This window comes from Bos taurus, chromosome 16, assembly GCF_002263795.3.
Source record: "Bos taurus isolate L1 Dominette 01449 registration number 42190680 breed Hereford chromosome 16, ARS-UCD2.0, whole genome shotgun sequence".
NCBI lineage: Eukaryota > Metazoa > Chordata > Mammalia > Artiodactyla > Bovidae > Bos > Bos taurus.
In genome coordinates this window covers 73,524,538-73,548,081 of record NC_037343.1, presented here as the reverse complement: position 1 = coordinate 73,548,081, position 23,544 = coordinate 73,524,538, and the positions used below count along the sequence as shown (strand labels likewise).

Genomic DNA, 23,544 nt, shown 5'->3' with positions numbered 1-23,544 from the left:
TTATGTCTGTGTCTCTTTTCCAGCCCTGCAAGTTGCAAGGTTTGAATCTGACCCAGAGATTCATCTTTGTCTAATCCTGGAAAGGGAATTTTGATGTGAAACCATCCAAGAGTTCACACCAATCAAATAGGAAGAGAAAGGGCAGTTGGGGTACCCACCGGTGGGAGGAGCTCCTGAGCCCAGCCCTGGAGGCCTCAAGGGTTTAGGGGCCCCTCGGATCGTGCCAGAGAGCGGAACTGGGGTAAGCAAGTATTGTGGCTTTGTGTTTCCTGTTTCAGCAAGGCTGCTGTGCAAAAAGAAAGACAGTACCAGGAAGGGAAACGCTCAGGGGGCCCCGAGCCATGGATTGAGATCTTGCCCCTTTGTGGAGACCACAGCCAAGACCTGCCCAGGAGCTGGGATGCTTTCCTGATCTGCTGGGGTTGGCGCCTGGGACCTCAGGTAACTGAGAAGGAGGAGGCTTCTGCATCCAGGTTGGGGACCTCCGACTCTGGGGTGGGGCGGAAGACGCTGTCTGCCAGCTTCCCTGGGCTGAAGGGGGAGACACTGTCCACTCCAGTGGTTTGAGTGTTGGATGTGGGGAACCAGGGAAGTGTCCCGTGTTGGTCTCCGGAGGCCCAGCTCCCAGTGTCCTCTGCTCCATCCATTGGATGAGACGAGCCGGGAGTCAGACACCTGAGGTTGTAGGCTCCCAGGAATGGGCCGTACACTTTACAGCTCCCTTCCCCGGAGGGACCCCGTAGCACCCAGCTGCCTTCCCAGCGGCGTGGGTGCAGGCCCTTCGCTCCTAGCTCGTGCTGAGAGCTCTGGACTAGGAAGGTCTGACCATTCATTCATGCAGGAGGCCACTCATCACACACGCAGCCAGGAAGTAGGAGCCAAGACTGGGAAGGGCAGCGACAAAGCACTGTCCGGTGAGGGCAGCGCCCTGGCCTCCCCAGTGGCACCGAGGACAGCGCCCCCGGGCCAGTACCACCTCTTCCCAGAGCTCCAGCTGAGGCCTGTCAAGCTGCCAAGGGCTGCCTGGGCAGTGGCCCAGTGACCTCTCTTTGAACCACACGGGGAGCAGTTCCTTTTTCTCCCACAGCGCATCTCTGTCAGTCAGCCGTCCACATGGCTGCTTGTGTTTAGAGCAAATCAGAATAGTTGAGACCTCCCGAAGAGCTGGGATGATTCTACCCAGCTGTGCCACACCAAATCCCCCAGCTGTGAGAGCCTGGAGTCCGGGAGGGTCTCCTCCTTCCCTGAAGAGCCTTTTCTACTGCCACCCCCAGCTTGGGCAACAGGTGTCAACGTCTGCCCCACAGGAAGTAAAGCAGGGCAGCCACGTGTTTCAACGAACCGGTGCAGACAAAGCCCGTACACTTATCTCCCCTCCACAGCCCTCTGCTCTTCACAGCTGGAGGAGGCAGGAGTGTTCTGCCCAGTTTCCTCTACGAAGCCTGAGGGATAACCTGGAACCACACAGGGAGGGGATCTAGCGCCCCACTTTTAAAGGTGGGAGGCAGGCAGGCGGCACACCGGTTCTTCACTCACCCCCCTTTGCCTCTCTGCCGGGCCTAACTGAGATGGTGGCTGTTTCTAGACCACAAGGCAGCCCTTTCTCCCTGTAGCCCACACCCAGAAGTCAGACCAACAGAGCAACAGTGAATACGGTCTCAACCCGGGACCAGCATCCCTTCCGTGGGGTAAACAATACCTCTCAAAGAGGAAGGGGGCGGGGGGGATTGGAGGACTGGGCATTCTGGGTCCTGGAGTGCTAGGTTGGCTTGGAACCTCTGTCGTATAGCACTGAGTCTTCAATATCCAAGATCAGGAGGACGGGAGTAATAATAATGCTATTATTAAAAGCTAACATTTATTGTGTGTTACGGCCCTGATGCTTAGCATGCATTTTAAGCATCATAACCTTAGGAGGCAGGTTCCCACTTTACAGATGAGGAGACAGAGACACAAAGACAATCAATAGCTTTTCAAAAGCACACGGGTGGTCGGCAGCAGGGCCAGGAGTCCACAGAGTCTGAGCCCATGGCCAGGGGTCCTCGCCTCCCCCATCTGCGGCAGAATAACCAAGGCTGATGGCCTGGGACACCATGAGCAGAGCTTCTGAACATGGAGTTTCCTGCATATCCATTCGTAATTTAATAGGAATGGGCCTCTCAGATCCTTTCCTAAGCTTTAAATGGAGAAAGTGGTAGGTGAGATGTGAAGGGGACCCTGCAGAGTAGGAGCAGGGAAGAAAGCCAAAAGAAACGGGAGAGACACCCAGAGACGGGACGAGCGGACGGGCACTGACAGCTTCACAGTTCTGCCGGGGCTCAGTGCTGCCTGAGACCAGAGGATGCCCCCTCCACACCTGGAGAGTCAGGCACCGGACAGCGGACAGGGCCTGAACACGAAGACTACCCGACTCAGGGTGTGAGCCTGTCCCACCCACCCATGACCCCCGAGAAGGAATGGAATGATCACAGATAGAGAGCAAGAATCCTGCAGAGAGTTCCAGACTGAGCTGGGAGGTGCAGGGACGTGCCAATGATAAGGGCAGAGAGGCTGCTACCTGTTGAGTCTGTCTGACCTCTAAAAAGACCCAAGGGGCCAGAGCCGGCAAACACCTGTGGGCTGAAGCTGAGAAACCCTTCTCTGACCTACGATGCAGGAACTAGGTTTCCAAGGCGGTGGGGAGTGAGGCTGTGGATGGACAGAAGCAGCAGCTGTAAGGGGAAGTCCCTCTCGCTTCATGAGTCTCTGGGCTAACTCCAGGGACCAGTGGAGGCAGGGACCAGAATTTCCAGGGCTCAGAATCCAGCTCAGCCAAAGTGAAAGTTGCTCAGTTGTGTCCAACTCTTTGCAACCCGAGAGACTATGCAGTCCATGAAATTAATCCTTCAGGCCAGAATACTGGAGTGGGTAGACATTTCCTTCTCCAGGGGGATCTTCCCAAACCAGGGATCGAACCCAGGTCTCCCGCACTGCAGGTGGGTTCTTTACCAGCTGAGCCACCAGGGAAGCCCTAAGTCCGGCCCAATTTAGCCAAGCTCCCCGAGGGTTCTGGGAGAACAGACAAAGTTGCACAAGGTAGGTGAGGGAGAGTAGGAAAGAGACAGCAGGAGAAGGGGCGAGGGCTGGGGGTGACGTGAGCAAGCAGGTAAGAGCGTGTGAAGGCACAGCAAGCGTGGCCTCTACACCAAGCCTGGTTCCCTGGGGACTTCTGGTTACTGAGTTTGTTTGTTTGCTTTTGTTTCATTTTTGAAACACAGCCTTATTTAGGTATAACCCGTGTGGTTGCAGAAGACACAATTTGGCTCCGGACGAAGGAAAGCAGACATGCCACCACACTTAGCCCTAACAGGGAGGGGATTCTAAAAAGCAAAGGAACCCTCTGCTCCAAGAGATACTGAGCTGAGAGCTCTGAAATGGCTTTTGGCCAGTAACGGACAGGTGCTCAGCCAATACTGATTTGGGTGATCTGAACCTGAGAGTCAGAGCTCAGTTTATTGGTCCAGGAGTGGAATGTCAAGGGACCGATGTCAGGATCCCACGCCTGGAGGCAATAGTGCGGGGTTTCCCTCCTAAACCACGCCCAGAACCAGGCTCATGAGCCCGCTGCGTAAGGCTAAGCAGAGGGCAGTGGGCGCTGCTCATGGACTGGCTGCACCTTGCAGGGTCTGGCTGTCTGTCCAGGCCTCGAGAAAAGTCACTTGCCTATTAGTACTTGAGTAACTAGGCCAAGAGAGCATAAAGATGCTGGCCTTCCTTTCAGATGGAGGAAGAGGGAGCCAATTTAACTGCTTCTCTAGAAGTTCCTGGAAAAGGCACACGTCCGCATCTGCCATCCAAAGGGCTATAGGCTTTTGGTGATTTTTATCAATTATTTCTCATGTTCCCCTAACTTGGAGGCAGGCTGAGATGTTCAGTCAAGGAAAAAGTGGCAGCCAGAGGAATCTCGCCACTTTACAGAAGGGGAGGCACAGGCCAGAGAAGAGCAGAGATTAGTCGAGAGACTGGACCCACAAGTCCTGAATTCCCGCGTGACATCATCCCCGCCTCAGTTTTCAAGCCACATGTGTGGGACACAGTGCTACTTCTGCCCCTCATCTAGAGAAGTGGTCACTTTTCTGCCCATCTCCTGACCCCTCCCCTTTGCCTCCCTCTTGGCACTGGGCAGACCCGGGCAGCTATTCCAGGAACTGGAAGCCAAGCAACAACAGGTGCTCAGGAGGTCATCATGATCGGCCCAGACCCCAGGCCTGCCCCTGGCTTGGCCCGGTGGGCTGAGAGCTACGAGGCTAAGAGCGAGCGCCGGCAGGAGACCCGCGAGAGCCGCCGCTGCCGCCCCAACGTGACCACTTGCCGCCTCGTGGGGAAGGCCCCGAGGACCCAGCAGAGGGAACAGCTCCGGAGAGCGCGCCAGCAGCAGTTTTTCAGACGGAGGAACCTGGAGGTGGAGGAGAAAGGCGAGGCACAGAGCCCGCCAGCCAGGGAGCCAGGCCCCTCCAGGAGGACAGGCCAGGCCACTGACCTCAAGGAGCCCTTGTCTTGGGCCAACAGGATCTCTTCCCCCAGACAGCAGGTGGGCCATGTTGAGGGACACACTGCCCTGGAGCGGATGGGCTGCGGGAGCAAGGCAGGTGGGTGGGCTCAAGGTCACCGAAAACTGATTTAAATGAAGTCCCTCCTTCCTCAGTCATCACAGAGTCTCCCTTAGCCAGTTACTCGTTCTGACGTTTTTCTTCTTGTGTTGTTTTTTTTGGGGGGGGGGCCTGGGTAAGGGGGGGCTTGTTTACCTACTTTTTATTGTTGTTTTGCACTTGCCTTTTAGGAAAGAGAAAAATAATTTCACAGCTAATTCCTAGTATCCGTTCCAATTCAGTCTATCTAGATATATCTTCTACAGCATTCATTCATCATTGTTCAACAAACATTCACTGAATGCTTACTGTGGGCCAGGGACACAAGCCAGATCTTCTTAATGTCCCGCTTGACTCACACACACACACACACACACACACACGTTTCTTGTCTCCATTCTCCTATAAGGCGGCTGCATCGCCCACCTTCTCTCGGGCAATCCCAGTTCTACTAACTTCACTCACCTAAGGCCACGTCTGGTCCAGGAAACCTTAGCTGCCCTAGCTTCTTCAGGCCACCTCTGCTCCCTGTGGTCCTTACGGGGCTATGAATCCTCGAAGATTGTATAACTCTTAGAGGGCCCGTCAGTCTGGCCTGGGAAGGAGCGGTGTTGACAAAAAAAACCAGGGTATGTTGAAATGAGCTCAGCCAGCAAACCATCTGTGTCTTCCTATCCACGCCGTGAGCACATGGACAGCAGGGACGGGTCCTCTAACGTCCCTGGAGGTGCCTGATATTGTCCCATCCCCAGAGTAGGTGTTCTATCAGGCTTTCTTAGCCAGTGCATCTGTTATCCAACACAGGAGGTGCTGTTCAGAAAAAGGATCCTTGAGTCCAACTGTAAAAGAAAACCAGCGGTGTACTTTCTAAGGCAAGAAGGTTTCTGAATGCTTTCATGGAAAAAAAAAAATTTTAAGAAGAAAACACACACACACACACACACACACACACACACAGTTGCCTAAAGAACTCCTCCTGAACCTGTCAGTTCTGTAAGGTTTATTGAGATTTAATCTGCACGATTAGCTGCCATAGGCATTCCTTAGCCTTTTTGTGTTACATTACAAACATAGAATTTACTAGATTTTAGTTTTAGTTTGTAAGAAGAAAATATTTGCAGACTAATTGTGACGACTGCTACACATTCCTCCCTGTTGCTGGCCTACTTTCTCTTCAGTGACCCTTAGCCATCTTCCAGCTGGCGCTGAGAGGAAGGCAGTCCCCTCTAGAATATGGAAGGCACCCTGGCGACCATCTACTCCAAACTCATCGCTACACAGACAGGAGCCTGAGACCAAGGGAAGGCAGGACCCGACCCCGGTCCCCCTCACTCCCTCCTCAGACCAGTTCTCTTTCCACAGCGCCATGATGGGGGCTTTGTAAGGGGCTGGGATCATGGTTTTGAGAGAAAGTAACAGGAGACCTGGTAAAGAATCTGCCTGCAATGAGGGAGACCTGGGTTCAATTCCTGGGTTGGGAAGAACCACTGGAGAAGGACATGGCTACCCACTCCAGTATTCTTGCCTGGAGAATCCCACGGACTGAGGAGTCCATGGAGTCTCAGAGTCAGACACGACCGAGTGACTAAGCCTTTATGCTTTTAACTGGAGACCAGCCCCGCTCCCCATGTGCCTGGCCTGAGGAGGAGCTGATCCCACCAGCCAGGACCAGTGAGGGCAGGAGCAGGGGGAAGCTTGGGGCTGTGAAGACTAGAATGGCTTCCTTTGGTGTTCTGGACCCGAAACTTAATCACTGGCTCACGTTTCTGCAGTCAGCCAGAGAACCCTGTTCTAAGACGCTCTATCTAGGCTCGCAGCAACACCCTCCTCCCCACTTGCTTTCCAGGTGTCAGGGACCAGTTGCGAGGTCTTTGCGACCCAGCACCATCCTCCTTCAGGCGCCTGGAGGGATCCAGCTGGCCACTGCCCCACCCAGGCTGGTGGCCTTCCACCACAGGCCTCTCCCACCAAGAAGGCACCCAAACACCACCGTGGTAAGAGCTTCCCGCCCTCACTGGGGCCGGCAGAGTATCCTGCCCCAGCTGTCTCAGCTCGCCGGCAGTGGAGAGTCCCCTCACCTCCCCACTCCCCTCACTGCCTCTCCCAGGCCTCCCGAATCATCTTATCCCCTCCCTCTCAGGCACTCAGACAAAGGCAGGAGAAACACAGTCAACAATCAAGAATGATGCCAGTCAGCAAACCAAGTGAGTACCTTTCATGTTCCTGGCCCCAGCTCCCCCGCAGCCCATCCATTCCTCTCTTCTAAGCTTTCACTTGAATACCCTCCCCCAGCATTTTGTGGAGTGGAACACAAGGAACTTCCACATCCACCTTAATTAAGAAAAAGGAGGGCCTTCCCCACCCTATTGGCTCTCCAGAAGAGATGAGAGAAGGAATCTATGCCCTGCCTCCTGACGCGCCTGTGTCTTTAATCCACTGCCGGTTTTGTTTTTCTTCTCTTCCAGTTATGGAGTTGCAGTTCTAGATAAGGTAAGAAAATCCTCATGGTGGAGGTGTAGAATCACATGGCATCTAATCTTCTCCAAGCTCTGGAATTCACTGGTAAACTCAGCTGGGATGGATGGGGCATCCTCTCCCTGGATGAGCACAGACAAGGAAGCCTGGAGGGACCCTGAGTCCAGGAAGAAAATTCACTTAGCACAAGCCAATCCTGGCTCAGATTCCATGTTCTAGGATTTCGGGGAAGCCACAATCTTCTTAAACACCCTTTTTCTTTCTCTCTAGGAAATCATCCAGCTTTCTGAGTACCTCAAAGTAAGTAGCATGAACTCTCCCCTTAGCTCCTCCATCTGTCCGCTCACGTCTCCTCCAGGTTAATTTTAACCCACTTGCATTTTGCCCCTCAGGAGGCCCTACAAAGGGAGCTGATTCTAAAACAGAAAATGGTGATTCTCCAAGACCTGCTGTCTACCTTGATTCAGGCCTCTGACAGCACTTGGAAGGTAAGGGAAACCTTTGTTTGAACAAAGCTCGGGGGCTTCTATATGTGTCCATCTCGTTCTTCTTTCCGTACCATTGCAGCAAGAGAAGGAGCTTTCTCACTACAGAAGAGGCCGAAGGTAGGGTTAGACATCCAACATGTCACAGTAGATATATGGGAGAGCTTGGCTGAATCCAGGGTCGTCAGCTGAGGACCATGTTGCCACTCACCCAGGGAAGACCCAGAATCAAAAAAAGGCCCTCCTTTTTTTAATTTGTTGGAAGAAACAAAAGAAGGTCTCAATACAGTTCTTGTTACTGACTGTGGTAAATATCAACTGTTTTTGTATGGAATTCATATCAATATTAACTTTCAGCCACCATGCACCTACTTCTCGCCCCAGACATGAATGGGAAAGCAGGAAGGGACCTAGCGATTACCTAGTCTAATTTTCTCATTTTGTCCATGAGGAAACTGTCAGGGAAGTCAGGTGACTTGCTAAAGTCACAGTGCTAGTCAGAGGCAGAACTGGAACTAAATTCAGACCTCCTGATTTTAGTTCATTCATTCAACAAATATTCACAGATCATGTTCCCTGCACTGAGCACTAGAAATAATGAGATTAACCAGACAGGGTTCCTGCTTTTAGAAAGCTTGTGGTTTTCTCAGGGAGACAAGATGCCTAAACAGTGAAGAGATATGAGAAATAAAAGAGGTGTTTTCAGGATATAGTAGAATACAAGGGGAGAACCAGGGAAGTATTTATAGTTATATTTCAAGGCATTGACTATCCATATTGTATTTTCCAGGCAAATGTGACAACAAGAACTATATTCTGGTCAGGGATACAGCACAGGCAAAGAACCAGAGGCATGATATAGTCTCCAGCTTTTTATTATCAGGACCCCTTTATATTCTTTAAAAATTATTAACATCCAGGGGCTTCCCTGGTGGTCCGCTGGTTAAGACTCTGTACTTCCAGTGAAACAGGGTACAGTTTCAAAGCCTGGTTGGGGAGCCAAGACCCCACATTAGCGTTACTATTAAAAAATAATATTAAAATCCAAAGAATCTTTATATTTACCATTTAGAAGTGAAAACAGGAATTTTAAAATATGCACTAAGTTTAAAATAACAGTAGACAGATTACATGGGAACTTATAGACTGTTTGAAAAATATTTTTTTTAATTTTATTTTATTTTTAAACTTTACATAATTGTATTAGTTTTGCCAAATATCAAAATGAATCAGAGAAGTGGCCGTGCTTTACACTTATGCAAATATTTTTAATGTCTGAACAGAAGACAGCTAGATTCCCACATTTGCATCTGCATTCAATCTGTTGTTAATACATTGTTTTGTTAAAATACCGGAGGAAAATCTAACCTTACACAGAAATACAGTTGGAAAAGGGAAGACCTTGCAGATCCTGGATTCCAGGGGGTCCACTGAAATTCCTAGACTGCATGTTCACGCAGTTTAATGCCACCAGAGCAGAAAGCCACAGGTGCACAGGCAGAACACAGAGCCTCGCGGGCCTCTGTGAGCATCTGACCGTCCACGCAGATGGCCATGCTTAGAAAGCCAGCCCACCCGGGACAGGAAGGCATGGGGCAAAACTGCGAAGCCCGCAGTGATGTCAGAGACCTCCAGGGCTCAGCCAGCCCTCTTCCCATCGGTCATTGTACCTGGATTTGGGTGTCTGTATTCAGGGCTCCTGCTGCTTAAGGAAGTGGTTTTCATAGCAGAGTAGTTCCCTGAGACAGACAGCTGTGCATGCCAGGTGCTTTCCGGGGCTGAACTAAACTGAGACTGTCTCATTCATTTATTCAGCAGACGTCTGATAAGTCCCGACTATGTGCTGGGTTGGGTGCGGCAGGCACAGAAGGCAGTAGATTTCCCACAGCAGCCAGGAAGAGAAAGACAAGTCATAAATAAACCTAACTGCTGCGTGCTCAAGCTCTAACAGTGCTTTCTACAAAGGGACCCCCCAGACAGAAGAGAAGGGAGCGATTCTTCTGCCTGTGGCGGAACAGGATAGGCTTCAGAGGCAAGGGACCACTTTAGTTGCCTCTAGAAGGACTAAGGAGGAGTTTATCACGACAGAGTGAAAGTCGCTCAGTCATGTCCGACCCTGTGATCCTGTGGACTACACAGTCCATGGAATTCTCCAGGCTTTTGGAATTCTCCACAATACTGGAGTGGGAAGCCATTCCCTTCTCCAGGGGATCTTCCCAACCCAGAGATCAAACCCAGGTCTCCTGCATTGCAGGCCGATTCTTTACCGGCTGAGCCACAAGGGAAGCCCAACAAAGAGAGTAGCAGGAATGATGAAGGGGGAGAGAAAGTAGAAAGGATAAGGGTGCTTACGATAAAGCAATCTAAATGACAACAGGCCTGGGAGTAACAGAGCGTGGGGCAGGGCCGAGTGTGACGGAAATTAAGGGATTGTGTCAGAGGAGCTTCAAAGAGAAGACCTCAGAGAGGTCTCTAGTATTATGGCTCTTAAATTTTCTGCTGAATAGGGTATGTCGAACTTAAATAGTCATGGATTCGCTTTTAAAGGACGTGTGTGTGTGTGTGTGTGTGTGTGTGTGTGTGTATCATGAGAATGCACGACACCCCAGCAGAAACACTGCTGCAGGCAGTAAGCAGGGTAGCAATGGGAGGTGCTTGCCTCAGGTCTGAAGTCCCACACTTAGAAATGTCCGCCCCATCCTGAGAAGGAGTTTGTCCAGTAGCTGTGGAGTTGTGCTCGCTTAGCAGCATATGTACCAGGGACTTTCCCTGCAGGTCCGGTGGTTAAGACTTGGTGCTGCTAAGGCAGTGAGGCGAGGGTTCGATCCCTGGTCAGGGAAGCAAGACCCCACATGGCCAATAAATAAATAACACAGCCACGGAACTGAGTTGAAAGAGATGGATCAGCTCTGCATTTTAAACAGTTCTCTGACAACAGTGAGCACTCAGGCTCTGAGTGGGTGCAGGGGTGGGGAAAGCTCTCCTAATATCCCAGGTAGGATACAACCAGAGCTTGGGGGCGGGGAGGATTTACTGAGAGACATTTCCCAGGCAGTTTCTGCTCCACTCCACACTCCAACAGCAGGGGAGGGTGCAGGGCTTCCTCCGGGGCTGTGGTTTACTCCCTTCCTCCTTCCTCCCCAACTAATACTCACTCTTCTTGTCTTCTTCCTCCCCACCAACCCTCAGCTTCCTGTTTTTAAGAAAAATCATCTCAGATTTTCAGTTAACTGCTCTTGCTTCCCCCCAAACAATTCACCCCCCTTCTTCAACAGAAGGAAAGTCTCAGACTGCAGTACTGGGGAAAAGTAACGAGAAGAGTGTGGCCAGAACAGGGTCTCTGACATTCAGCTACGTTCAGGCCTTCGTTTCCATTTGGCCTCCCTAATTTAAACGCCCAGCTTCACAGGCAGCTCCCTGCAAACTCTGTTACAACACCAGGGACCAGCTCCCTCTAGTGCCTCCAGCCTCCAAGCTGACGCTGGGTCTTTTGGATGCGACAGGCCCTGGGGCACCGCAGAGACTCCTGAGCTGGGTCCAAGCTTCAAAGCAGAAACGGTCCGGGCGGTAGAGAAAGCGAGCCCACAGTATTGGGCAATACAGGCCCGAGCAGGGCACACTTGGGTTTTTAGTTCTGCAAAGTGAAACTGAGATCTTCAGATGACAGTGCAGCGGGGGATTGGCCCTAAGCAACCTCTGCTAGAACACAGAGACGAGAAGTGGGCTGGTGCTTCTGCCGTGAGGTGGTGGTATTTCTGGAGAGCAGGTCAGAGGCGGGGGAAGCAGAGCAGCAGCAGCAGGAGCTGAAGCCTCAGACCGGCACCAGGTGTGTATGGCCTCCACCTCGTTCCCTTTTACACCCGGGGCTACTCTGCTCTCTGAAACTCAGGTCCTGGGATGCAAAGCCCACAGCTGGCCTGTAAAAAGGGCTTTTTCCCCCATACTGTTACCACTGGGCTTCATACAGGGAGACCTAGGGCTCAGACCAGGAAATTGCACACCTCATTTGCAACAACTTGGCTGCAACTTTCCTGCCTGACTTGGGGAGTCGAGGAAGGCAGAGCTGCGGGCCAGAGATGTGTTCAAACCTCAGACTTGGGTGGCCCTTCATCCCCACAGAAGGAGCTAGCCTGAATTGTCTTCTATTACAACATGAATGGAAAAGTAATCTGGGGTGTGGCTAACATACAAAAACAGCTGGAAGAGGCAAAAATATTGGATTAAAACCATACTAAGGAAGGAGAAAGGAGCTACCCAGAAAGAGTAGGAGCCTGGGGGAAATGTAAGAATACCGCCACGGACTTGTTTTCTTCCCAAACTATTGCAAGATAAACCTTCAAGCTCAGTGGGTTTGATTGCATTCTGCATAGTAAGAGTTTGTTGCTCAGTCACTCAGACATGTCTGACTCTTTGCGATCCCATGGACTGCAGCACACCAGGCTTCCCTGTCCTTCACTGTCTCTCAGAGTTTGCACAAACTCATGTCCACTGTGTAGGGGAAAACAGAGTCTGACGACCTGAAGTGCGGAGGAGGAGCTGGGGTGCCGGGTGGAGGGAGTCGATTTCAGGACCCTCGGATTAACAATGAACAGGCCACTGAGGGGAGTAACTTTTCCCAGTCCCTCCAAAGCCAGGAACAGTGGAAGTCTTTGTCCATCTCTTTTATTGGTCCCAAAGCCCTGTGGTTTATTGTAGATGCCAAATCCCTGACTCTCAGCTCTCACACGAGACATTACGAAAAACATTAATAGCAGAAGGCAGTTTGAAAAATTATTTTTGGCAAAGCCTTCTTGCTTTTGCAAGACCCAGCTGAGGAATACAGGAAGCAAAAAGGGGGGGGGGCGCCCCTTGGCTCCCTGTGTTAGAGGAATCAGCCAAAAGATCAAAACAGGAGCTGTGAGATACCACTTCCTGCCTCCCCCAGGTGCCCTGAAACTCACTGAGAAGACAGACCACAGAACAGTCTCCTCTGGCCATTACAGACCAAAAACGGTACAAGAGTTGGAAATGGCCAAGCCGCACGACTGAGGGGCCTTGGCAACTCAGGCCTGAGGAGAAATGCAATTTCTAGACCTCACAAGTGTCCCACCGGGCCTGGCTGGAACAGCCCAGGGAAAGGCTATGAAAACCAGTTACCACTAACGAGACCTACGGCCTTTTCTCTGGGAAACTGGCATCCACGGCATGCCCCCTCCTCCCTCCCCCATCTCCACACACACACACACACACAAAACCTTAAATCATACTCAGGGCTGGAAAAACAAAATCCCTACCTGGGAAAAAGGGAGCCCTCTACAGGTGGGGAAATGAAAAAAGCAACAAGGAAGCTGTTAGCTGCTCAGCAGAAATACTGAAAACCAGGAACATAACGGGCCCTCCTGCCTGCCTTTCCCCACGCTTGCCCTTGAGATCAGCTTCCCTCTTGGTGTGTCCCAAATGCCACCAGACAGATCCAGCTCGTCAACAAGTAAAACATGGCTTTCTTGGAATTCCTCTCACCATCGCAACCACACACGCGTACAAAACCTGCCTTAACACCCTTTCTCCCTTTCCTGCTTTCTTAAAAGAATTTCTCATCTTCAGGGGGATGTGGGTGTGTGTGTGTGTGTGTGTGCATGTGTGCGTGTGGCCAGGAGAGGACAGTATTCACTTGCTAGGGCAAGTGAATATCACAGACTGGGTGGCTTCACCAACAAGAATGTGTTTTTCCACAGTTCTGGAGGCTGCAAGTGTTAGATTAAGCTGTCGACAGGGCAGATTTCTTCCGAGGCCTCCCCTTGGCCTGCAGATGGCCATCTTCTCCCCATGTCCTCACATGGCCTTCCCTCTGTGCATGCCGATGTTCAAATCTCCTCTTTTTATGAGGACACCAGTCATACTGGATACGGGCCCACCCTAATGACCTCATTTTAACTGAATTACCTCTTTAAGGACCTTGTCTGCAAATACAGTCACCTTCTGAGGTACTGGGGGTTAGGATGTCAACATATGAATGCTGAGGGGTGGTGGACAGAGGTGCACAGTTCATACCATGTTGGGGGTAAGGGAGGGAAGGCATGCCCCCCCGCCGGGAGGAGAGACCCCTTTAGTCTTACTGGCCTTTAGGAGTAAAGGACGATGCACTAGACTGAGAGGAGGTGAGGAGTAGAGGTGCCTAGACAGACCGGGGAGAGGTGAAGAGGGAAGAAAAGGGGAGCTTAGAAGCTTTCCTTCAAATGGGCCCCTGCAATGATACCCTCAGCCGTGTGACAGAAAACCTTGGGGTACACAGTGACTTTGGGGAGCAGTCTGATCCTTCCTTCACCTATTCCAGGGAAAGAGGAAAAGACGCTCTTCTTTCCAAACATCCCTTGCCATCTTTCCCCCTCCCCACCTCCTAAAGGAGCCCAGTTCCACAAAGACTGTTTATTATAGGCAGTAGGCTGGGAATACACAGCAAAAGTCTCTGCATGCTATATTTTGGCCCAAACTCACTAATTCATTCCATTTGTTCCAGGGCCAGCTTAATGAAGACAAATTGAAGGGCAAACTGAGATCCTTAGAAAACCAACTGTACGCCTGTACCCAGGTAAGCATTCCGGAGGACGCCTCTAGCCCAGGAGTCTGAAATTAAGGGAGACAGTGCTTGAACCTCAAGCCTAGTCTAGAAACATCACCTGCTAGAGATTAATGCACGCATCCTATTCACCCAGCTCTGGCCTTTACCATTTTCACTTTGGTCTCCGATTCACTCTCTCTATCCTCCTCTCCCTTTCTCCCACTGTCCTTTCCTTTGCACCCTGGGAAAGGAAGCCCAGCACCAGCGCTTTGCCAGCTCCAGGGAAACCTTGAGAATACCTGGAGAAGCAGGGAGAGGCCCTTGGTAAAGATTCAGCTTATCTGGGTAGCACTCCACAGGCCCTAATTTTAGAAGAGATGAATTAGATATTACAGTGAAGTCTCGCAAAATGATTTTCATCCCACGGGCAACTTCTATCTAGCAACAATCCCTGGGAGCAAGTAAAAGACTGTGACTCCTGGCTTTCTGTGGCATTGTTATCCACCTGCAGTAATCTCGATTGCCCTGCTCTTGGATTATATGAGATAGAAAAAAAAAAATCAGTTTTCACACTGAATAAATGATAGATTTCTGACAGGTAGAGAGATAAGTTAAGAGAATGAGGTGGACTAACTAGACTGCTCCCACTTGATGTGTGGAAAATAAGGCGGCCATGTAGTTAGAATTTCTCAGGGGAACAGTTTATCTAGTCTATAGGTTTGCTGATTCACTGCTTTCATTTTTGCAGCATGACCTACTTTGTCAGACCCTTAACTAAAAAAATAATGCCAAACAAGCTTGTAAGAAACTGACATACAATTCAGGATGCCAGTCTACTCATTTTCAATGGGGAATAAAGCTGGCCAGTGACCAGCATGGTTAAGTCCAATAACCTGGACATAGGATCTCAATCAATAACTCCTGTATCTGGCTTCTAATGACAATTCCAAGAAAAGACCCACTCAATATTTAAATCCAAATTTTCAGATGATTCCAAAGCTAAATGGAAATGATTTCATAACGAACTCTAAATTTGCATCATCTAGACTATCTCTTACTCAGTTGGGTAACCCAGAATCAACAGTAAAAGCTTCCGGCTTTCCCAAAATCACAGGGCATAAAAATGAAAAGCATGGGAAGGGCAAGTGAATTTGCAAAGCTGCTCTGGTGTCTTTTTGATCTTGAAGCCAGGAGAAATTTTAAAAATGCTAGGGTATTAATTTTTAAAACTTGAGATTACTGAAGATTGTTCAGATCACTGAGGCTATAAAAACAATTTTATTTTTTTAAAAATGCTCCCTGCGTCAAAGGAGTTTACAATCCCTTAAAGGAGGCAAATAAGTCAATGGATTAGAAATATAGATACTATGTGAACACCAATAAAACTACCTAATCCATAAAGAGTTGGGGGATAGACCTGGTTAGCCAAATTTATCAGAATTTTTATGATTCTTGGGCTGAATCTTGCATATGCAGAAGTTAACCAGGTGGAAAGGGTGGGTCAGGATACTCTAAGTAGAAGCTTCACGGGCAAAAGCAGAGGCTGAGAAGCACAGTGCTTAGGGGACCTACAAGCAGTTCAGCTTGGTTGGAGCAGCATGGAATGAAAGTCTAGGCTCATAAGTAAGCCATGCCATGCCAAGGAGTTTGAACTTCAACCTTAGAACACTGGAAACCAATGAGAGATTGAAGCAGGTTGTGACATGATCAGATAGAAGTTGTAGAAAGAAACCTCTAGCTGCAGGACTGAAAAGAGTTTGAAGGGAGGCAAGACTTGAAGATAGGGAGACTATATAACCCATATAATAGTATTACTAGAGTCTGAACTAAGGAGGTGGCAGTCGACAGAGGATACAGGCACGAGCTGTTAGAGAGGCTGACTTGACAAAGCTTGAAAACCAACTGATTGCTTGGAGAAGGTGAGAGAGAAATCAAGGATGACTCCCTGCTTTCGGGTTTGGGAGACTGGTAGATGATGCTGCTGCTCACTGAGATAGGAGCAGGTTCGGAAAGATGATTTCCTCTGGGAAACGATGGATGTCAAGTGCCTGTGGAAGGCCCCGGGGAGAATGCTCAGCGTGTCCGGGGCAGTTTATCATCCCCACTCACTTCTCACATCACCTGAAGGACTCTCCCTGCCCGCCTCCAGCCTGGAAGGCAGTCCACCAGATTACTGACATCTCTGCCTTGTGGGCAAGGACCGATTTCTTTTCACTTCTGCATCCCTGCTCAGGGCTTGAAACACATTAGCTCCATGTGTCTTTGTTGAATTGCATCCAATTTACAGAAATATTCCCCCTGGGGAATGAAAAAGGTGCTATTAGAGATGGAAGACCAGAAAAACAGCTATGAGCAGAAGGCCAAGGAATCACTGCAGAAGGTGCTGGAGGAGAAAATGAGTGCAGAACAGCAACTGCAGAGCACACAGGTGTGGGAATGCTCCGTGATCCTTGGGGCTGGGAGCCCTGGGGCGGTCGGGCCACAAGGGAGCCAGTGGCATGACTCCCTGGAACCCCTGATGCATCTCCCTCTCCTCTGTTCTCCCTCAGCGGTCCCTGGCTCTAGCCGAGCAGAAGTGTGAAGAGTGGAAGAGCCAGTACGAGGCTCTGAAGGAGGACTGGAGGACCCTGGGCACTCAGCACAGAGAGCTGGAGAGCCAGCTCCACGTGCTTCAGTCCAAACTGCAGGTACCAGGCCCTGAGGGCAGGGAGGTGGGGAGGGAAGGCAGGATTTAGGGGAGGGAGGTGTCGATAGCAGTGACAAGAGAAGATCCTGCTCAGCTGGGGGCCCCAAATCTGGGTTTAGCGAGGACACTGCTCAAGCAAATAACCTAAGTGTTCATTGGAATGACAGCATCCAAATGCAAAGGGCTGGACTGGAAAAACCCACTCTCTGCACCCCATCCCAGGAGGGCATCCAGTTCAGAAATGCCCACTGTTGGCACAGAACAAAAGTCACCAGTTTACTTACAGGTTGAGTATCAACTCACACATCTTGCCAATGTGTTTTTTAAGCCATTATAGTGGATTCTTAGCATTCTCAAGGGTTTCACCATTTCCGATCTGTTACCTTGGAGAAGTTAACTAACCACCTAGGCCTCAGTTTCCTCATTTGTAAAATGAGGATAATAATAGTACTCTCTCACAGGACTGTTGTGAGGTTTTTCATCAATTTTACTTAGTTGGATTGGAATTCTGAGGACCCACCTTTACTGAAGCAGGGATCTAGGCAACCTATTTGGCAAGAGACAACAAGCGAATCATCTTATCACAGGAGAGAACCTCGCTGGCCACTGCCTTCACTGTTCTCTCCCTCAAATCACCTACCAGGGAACTCTCACCAAGTCCCTTTCCTTTTCAACCTTAATTCTTTGTGAAAAATGCACCTACTCCCTCCGCCTTGAAAAAATCGATAGCGTGAGAATGAGAAGTAAAGACAAAGTGAAGTCGTCTAGAAAAGCCATGATTCGGTATTACTGAATGTGGGCATTTATCCAAAGGAATCCCTTGTGAATTTCAAAGATCGAATCCCTTATTGGTTGTTAAGCATGAGGAATAGAGCAAACTGAAGAATTTTAAAACTTTTCCTATTTTTTCCACTTTCCTCAGACTCCCTTTGTCTCTGTTAACTCTACAATTTCCTACAGTTTTCTTCTTCCTTGGGATCTGCCCACCACCTCCACCCTAGCTAGCGCTGACCTGCCTGTCTGCCCCTCCCCCTCCCACCAGGGAGCAGACAGCAGAGACTCACAGATGAACCAGGCCCTACGACTTCTGGAGAGCGAGCACCAAGAGCTGCAGGCCAGGATTGAATGCCTGCAGGAGGACAGAGACCTGTGCAGCTCGGACACCCAGCACCTACAAGGTACCCATCCCCCTGGAGGCTTTGGAGGCCTCTGGGAGCCCAGAGAAAGGGGGCTTGGGTGGAAAGGGGTCAGTCTTCCATTGGTTTGTTTGGTTGACCTGGCGATTTAATTTTACTCTGAGAAAAAGGCAGGGCTGTTTTAATCATCCAAGACCAAGACACAAAGGATCCAGCCTATCCGTCTAAGCCAGAGCAGTTACTCCCATAGCAGTCACATGCCAAGACCGCATTCCTAATTTAAAGGGAAAGGTCAGCAGAAACACCAAGCATAGAGGTTTCCCAGTCACGGCCCCTGTCAGCTGAGAGGGGACCAAATTATACACACATGCTGCTGTGCTGTGCTCAGTTACTCATTCGTATCCGACTCTTTGCGACCCCGTGGACTGTAGCCCACCAGGCTCCTCTGTCCATGGGATTCTCCAGGCAAGAATACTGCAGCAGGGGAGAGGGGGATGGGGAAAGAATACTGGAGCAGGTTGCTGTTTCCTACAACAGCAACTGATATTGTTCCGGACAATACCAGGAATGTTCCTGACCCAGAGATCGAGTTGGCATCTCTTCTATCTCCTGCTCTGGCAGGCAGATTCTCTACCAATGAGCCACTTGGAAAACCCTATATACACATACAAGCCTTAACTCAGCCCACTGTCGACCCAGATGAAATCCAAGGCAGTAGGGTTCTGGTTTACCTCTTCAGAACTGGGACAAGCAGAAGAGCGAGCAACTTCCACTTGACACTGGTCAGAGGCCATGGGCTAGACAGCATCTGTTACTAATTTCCAGCCTCAGGGGTGAGCTCTTTAAGTCTTAGGTTCTTCTATTTTGGTTTGTTTTATTTCATTGTCAGATCAACTCAAGAGGTCAGAGGAGGAGAAACTTGCCCTGGTGACCAAGGTACAGCAGCTGCAGAGTAAGTCCCTTTCCAGATTCTGAAAGTAGCGCAGGTGGCTTTTTGGCATTCTTGGGGCCCCTGCCCCACAAAAGGCATCCAGAGGAGCGACGGGAAGCCCAGTCCTTGGCAGATCCTCTGCCTCCGCTTGTTCAGACCCTCCTCCTGGGCAGTGAGGTCACTGACAGCCCTTCACAAGTTCCACATTAGCCTCTGGCTTTTTCGTTTGTTTCTACTTTTCTCCTCCATGCCCACAAGCACCACCTGCATTTCCCCCAGAACTGCATATTTCACCAAGTGTCTTCTAAGGCAGTTCTTATTTTATATATTCTAATTTATTATGCACGTTTGTCACACAGACCTGTCACTAGGAATGGTTCAGAAAATAAGCTCAGTCTACCTCCCAGTGACATGTCAAGGCCAAAGAGGAAAAGGGGTGTTTCCAAAGAAAAGCTGGCAATTTCTGAAAAGCTAGAGAACCTGAAACAGTGCACAGCTCTGCTGGTTGCCTCCCACCTTAACCTCTGACGCCCCGACAGAGAAGTTTCATGCCAAGAGCAAGGAGTATAAAAGCCAGGCAGCCTCAGGGGTCAGGGAGAAAGAACACCAGCAAAAGCTGGGCTCCTACACAGTCGGGGCTGAATGGGTAAGTCACTTCCAAATCATGCCTTTATTTATTCAGCACTTATTTACTGAACCCTACCAAATGCCAGGCACCAACATACACTGAGGATACGGTAATGAACAGAACTGGCGTGGTTTCCTCCCTAATGAAGCCTACATTCTAAACAGACACTATAGTGAAGTATGGAGTTTCTATGAACAAATACGTGTCAGGTATTAACAACTGCTAGAGGAAAACATACAGCAGGTTAAAGAGAAAACAGTTGCTATTTCACACAGGGTCAACTGGGAATGTCCTTCTTCTAGGGTAACATTTACGCAGAAATTTAAAGGTACACGGTAGGAAGAGATATAAGGAGGGTGTGTTCGTAACAAAGCACCACAAGCTGGGTGACTTAAAGAACAGACATTGGTTTTCTCATAGCTCTAGAGGCTGGAAGTCTCAGATCAAGGTGGAGGGCAGGGTTGGTTCCTTCTGAGGGCTCTGGGGAAAGGATTCATTCTAGACTGCTTTCCTTGGCTTGGAGAAGGAAATGGCCTTCTCCGTCCAAGATGGAAATTGCCATCTTCTCCATCTCTTCACACATCTTCCATCCCATCCACGTCTGTCCAAATTTTCCCTTCTTGTAAGGACACTGCTGCTGCTGCTGCTAAGTCGCTTCAGTCATGTCTGACTCTGTGTGACCCCATAGATGGCAGCCCACCAGGCTCCGCCATCCCTGGGATTCTCCAGGCAAGAACACTGGAGTGGGTTGCCATTTCCTTCACACTAGTCAATATTAAAATAGGACTCTAATGTCCTATTTTAACTTGATTACCTCTGCAAAGAACCCATCTCCAAATAGGGTCACATGCTGAGGTACTGGAAATCAGGGTTTCAACATATGAATTTGGGATGGGGGGGAGTGACGCAATTCAACCGACTACAGATGGGAACATAATAATTAAGGTCTCAGCAAAGTTCTGAAAAGATACTCTTTGCAGTAAATGTGCTAGCACAGACAAGTTCCTTGTGTTTTCCAACAGGTCTGCTTCAGAATCAATCCTTGCAGCTTCAAAAACAGGAGAAACTCTTAACAAAGAAAGGTCAGCAAATTCCTTTCCACAAATTCTAAGATATTGCTCTTTCCTTGCCCTCCTAGAGGCAGAGGGATGGACTACATGACCCTGTGTCAGGGATTCTTAGGTCAGGGAGCTAAAGGAGCACTTTAAGGACTCATCATTGGCTCTGAGAACACTTTAGCTAGTTAACCTCCTATTCTGAGAGGTATATAAACTATGGAAAGGATTTCTACTCCCTCTGAAAACATATGTCTGTATTGAACATTTCAATAAATTGATTTTGAACTCAGGATTTTACGTCAATTTTTACCCTTGACTTTCCAAACCAGATCCAGCTCCCCAGGTAGAAACTATGTCACATACAACAGTCACCTCACTCTCAGCCCTCAAGTCTGCTGCCTCAGCTTCCTGAGAACTCACCAAACACCTGGAGGGGGCGAAAGCTCCTCCCTTACTCCCTGCACGTGGCCCTTTGTTTTCTCATCACGATCACTGGGTAACACATAAAGCAGAAATGACTATGCCCACGTAGGATGGGTAAGAAAATCAAGGTCAATGAAGGGAGCTGGTCGTACAAATTAAGGCTACAGCTATGACAACAATCCAGAATTTCTGACTCCCAGTCCAGGGCTCTCTTCCCCAAGATGCAGACTGCCAAGGGGCTGAACAACCAGCGCTAACTACATGAAGATGAAGTCTTCATGTTTATGGTTATGATTGCCATTCTCACCATTTTGAAACAAGGACAGAAGGAAAATGGAGTTATACTGAAGCATCCAGGAAACCCACTAGACTAAAAGATGTGACCTGCAACCAAAGAAGCTAAATAAGCATTTTCTAAAAGCATCTGGCATTAAGCAGGACTAACGATAGAGAAAAGATACCAACCTTGCCCTCGAGGGGCTCTAATTCCAGCTCTCTGTCCAGGCTGAGCATGGTCCCAATGAGAGTTCTTTAAAAATCAGAGAACTGCCAGCCGTGCAGTGTGGCCAGCGACAGGCTCCTCCTTGTTCCCCCAGTCCTTTTCCCTCTCCCCAAAGGGTTCTCTCGGTGTCAGGACCTTTCCTCAGAGGTGTGGGCCTCACTGTCATTGAGAATCTGGCTGCTTTTTTAGATCAGGCTTTGCCTGTGAGGAGCCCAGAGCCCTCCCATAACGAAGTGGAGCCTGAGGGTCCAGGGAAGGAGCAAGACTTGGATTTCAGAGACGAGCTCCAGAAGAAAACTCTGCAGCTCCTGGCCAAGGAAAAGGAGGTGAGGTGGTGACCTCAGAACAGGAGGGACTCATCCTCCAGCGACAGGGAACCTGCTGGAAGTCAGTGAGACAGCAGGCACTTCAGAGCTGAAGTCGTGATTAGATGCCTGTAGGTATTCCTTGGCCTGTATAAAAACGTCTTCGCTTTCAGCTTGTCAATCTTTTCCTTCTTTATACCAGTCTTAATTCAAGGTTTTACTAAAGAGTTACTTTTCAGAAAGTCAACCTAAACTCCAACACATTTAATAAATACATTAACTCCTCAAACTCTGTGGTACAATGAGTATCTTAAAACTTTACACAGGGTCTTTTAAATAACAAAACTCTTCCTACCTACATACTTACAAAATACATATGTCCGGAAGTATTCACATGCAACTCGCTCCCCCAAAGAGGCTTGCACTAAGATCACTTCCAGGTCATCTGTGCTGTAGGAACTTCCCTTTTGTGTGTCCCTATTTACAAAGCACTTGCACATAACAACTATCACACAAAAGCACTTACACGTATAGTACAAAATATAATATGCATTCTATATGACATATATAATATGCATTACACTTAATGTAAAATATGCATTTAAATGAACACATTATGGATAAGCTAGGCGAGACTGTCGAAAGGCAAACTGAAATCTCTGACAAAGGCTGGGAAGGGAGGATGGCGGTAAAAATGACCATGAATGACAGGGTAGCTTACACAGGGCCTTCTCCCCTCCCTGGGCTCTGTCCAGAACTATGGTGACGACCTTGGTGGTATTCTCCCCCACAGTGCAGAGAACTGCTTTCGGAACTAGACAACCTCAGTGACGAGTACCTCTCCTGCCTGCGTAAGCTGCAGCACTGTCGAGAAGAGCTCAGTCAGAGCCAACAGCCGCCCCCCAGAGTAAGAGCCCGAAATGATGGTGGGATGCTTCCTCCCTCCCCCAACTCTTGCCCGTAAAATTGCCCAGCCCCTGCCAACATCTGGCCAGCCTGCTCCGCTCAGCTTGGTTTACACTGTACTGACAGTATAGCAACCATGAAAAGAAACACTGGCTCATGCCTCCAAGCCTAATTTTCATGGAACTCTTGAGCCTGAAGGGAAAAACTCACTACTGGCTAAAGTATGAAAGGGTGTACTTTCAGTCTATTTTGAGCACAGTGGCAAGAACAGAGTGAAGAAAGCAAGAGGAATATAAACAGAGAATAATATAATTTTGCTCAATTGTTTTCCACTTTTGATTTCTATCAGTTTTTAAGTACCTGGCCCCTGCTGGCTGTGGTTTGCTGGTCCACTGACCTTTGGTAAAGTGATTGTATCCCAAGAGAGGTGGCAAAGTGACAGAGACAGTGATACAAAAAGCTTTCTCTCCTCCACCAACCCAAGGTTTCCTACTGGGCTAGAAGGGGAAGGAGGAAGATTATTTTTGCCTGTGTCTTCTCTGACCAACCCACGGCCTCTTTCTCTTTTCTCCCCCTCCCTCCTCACAGAGGCAGTGTGGCCGATGGCTCCTGATGCTGATGGCGCTGGCTGCTATAGCGGTGGCAGTGATGCTGGCCAATAAGGACAGCCTGATGCTCTGGTGACAGCTGCCTTGGGTGAAAATCAGAAACAAGAAATTCAAAAAAAAAAAGAAAAAAAAACCCTCAGGTTTGGGTACTTTAAGGTCTGGGTTTTCCCAACACAACTAGGATTTATGACTATTTTTTAACCTGCTGTAAAAATAAACAAATAAATTTCACCTG

General features: G+C 49.3%; 1 protein-coding gene across 3 annotated transcripts; it reads left to right on the top strand.

The window, feature by feature from the left end:
- Positions 1-270: 270 nt before the first annotated feature.
- Positions 271-23,542, top strand: TRAF3IP3 (TRAF3 interacting protein 3). 3 transcript variants are annotated; one of them, NM_001113245.1, is given in 16 exon segments: positions 271-441; positions 4,166-4,570; positions 6,475-6,622; positions 6,769-6,832; positions 7,094-7,118; positions 7,374-7,403; positions 7,496-7,591; positions 14,085-14,156; positions 16,414-16,554; positions 16,676-16,813; positions 17,855-17,990; positions 18,838-18,900; positions 20,530-20,589; positions 21,680-21,816; positions 22,589-22,702; positions 23,290-23,542. In NM_001113245.1, coding segments are annotated over 15 exon segments (1,665 nt in total). In that variant the 5' UTR covers positions 271-441; positions 4,166-4,225; the 3' UTR covers positions 23,386-23,542.
- Positions 23,543-23,544: the final 2 nt, after the last annotated feature.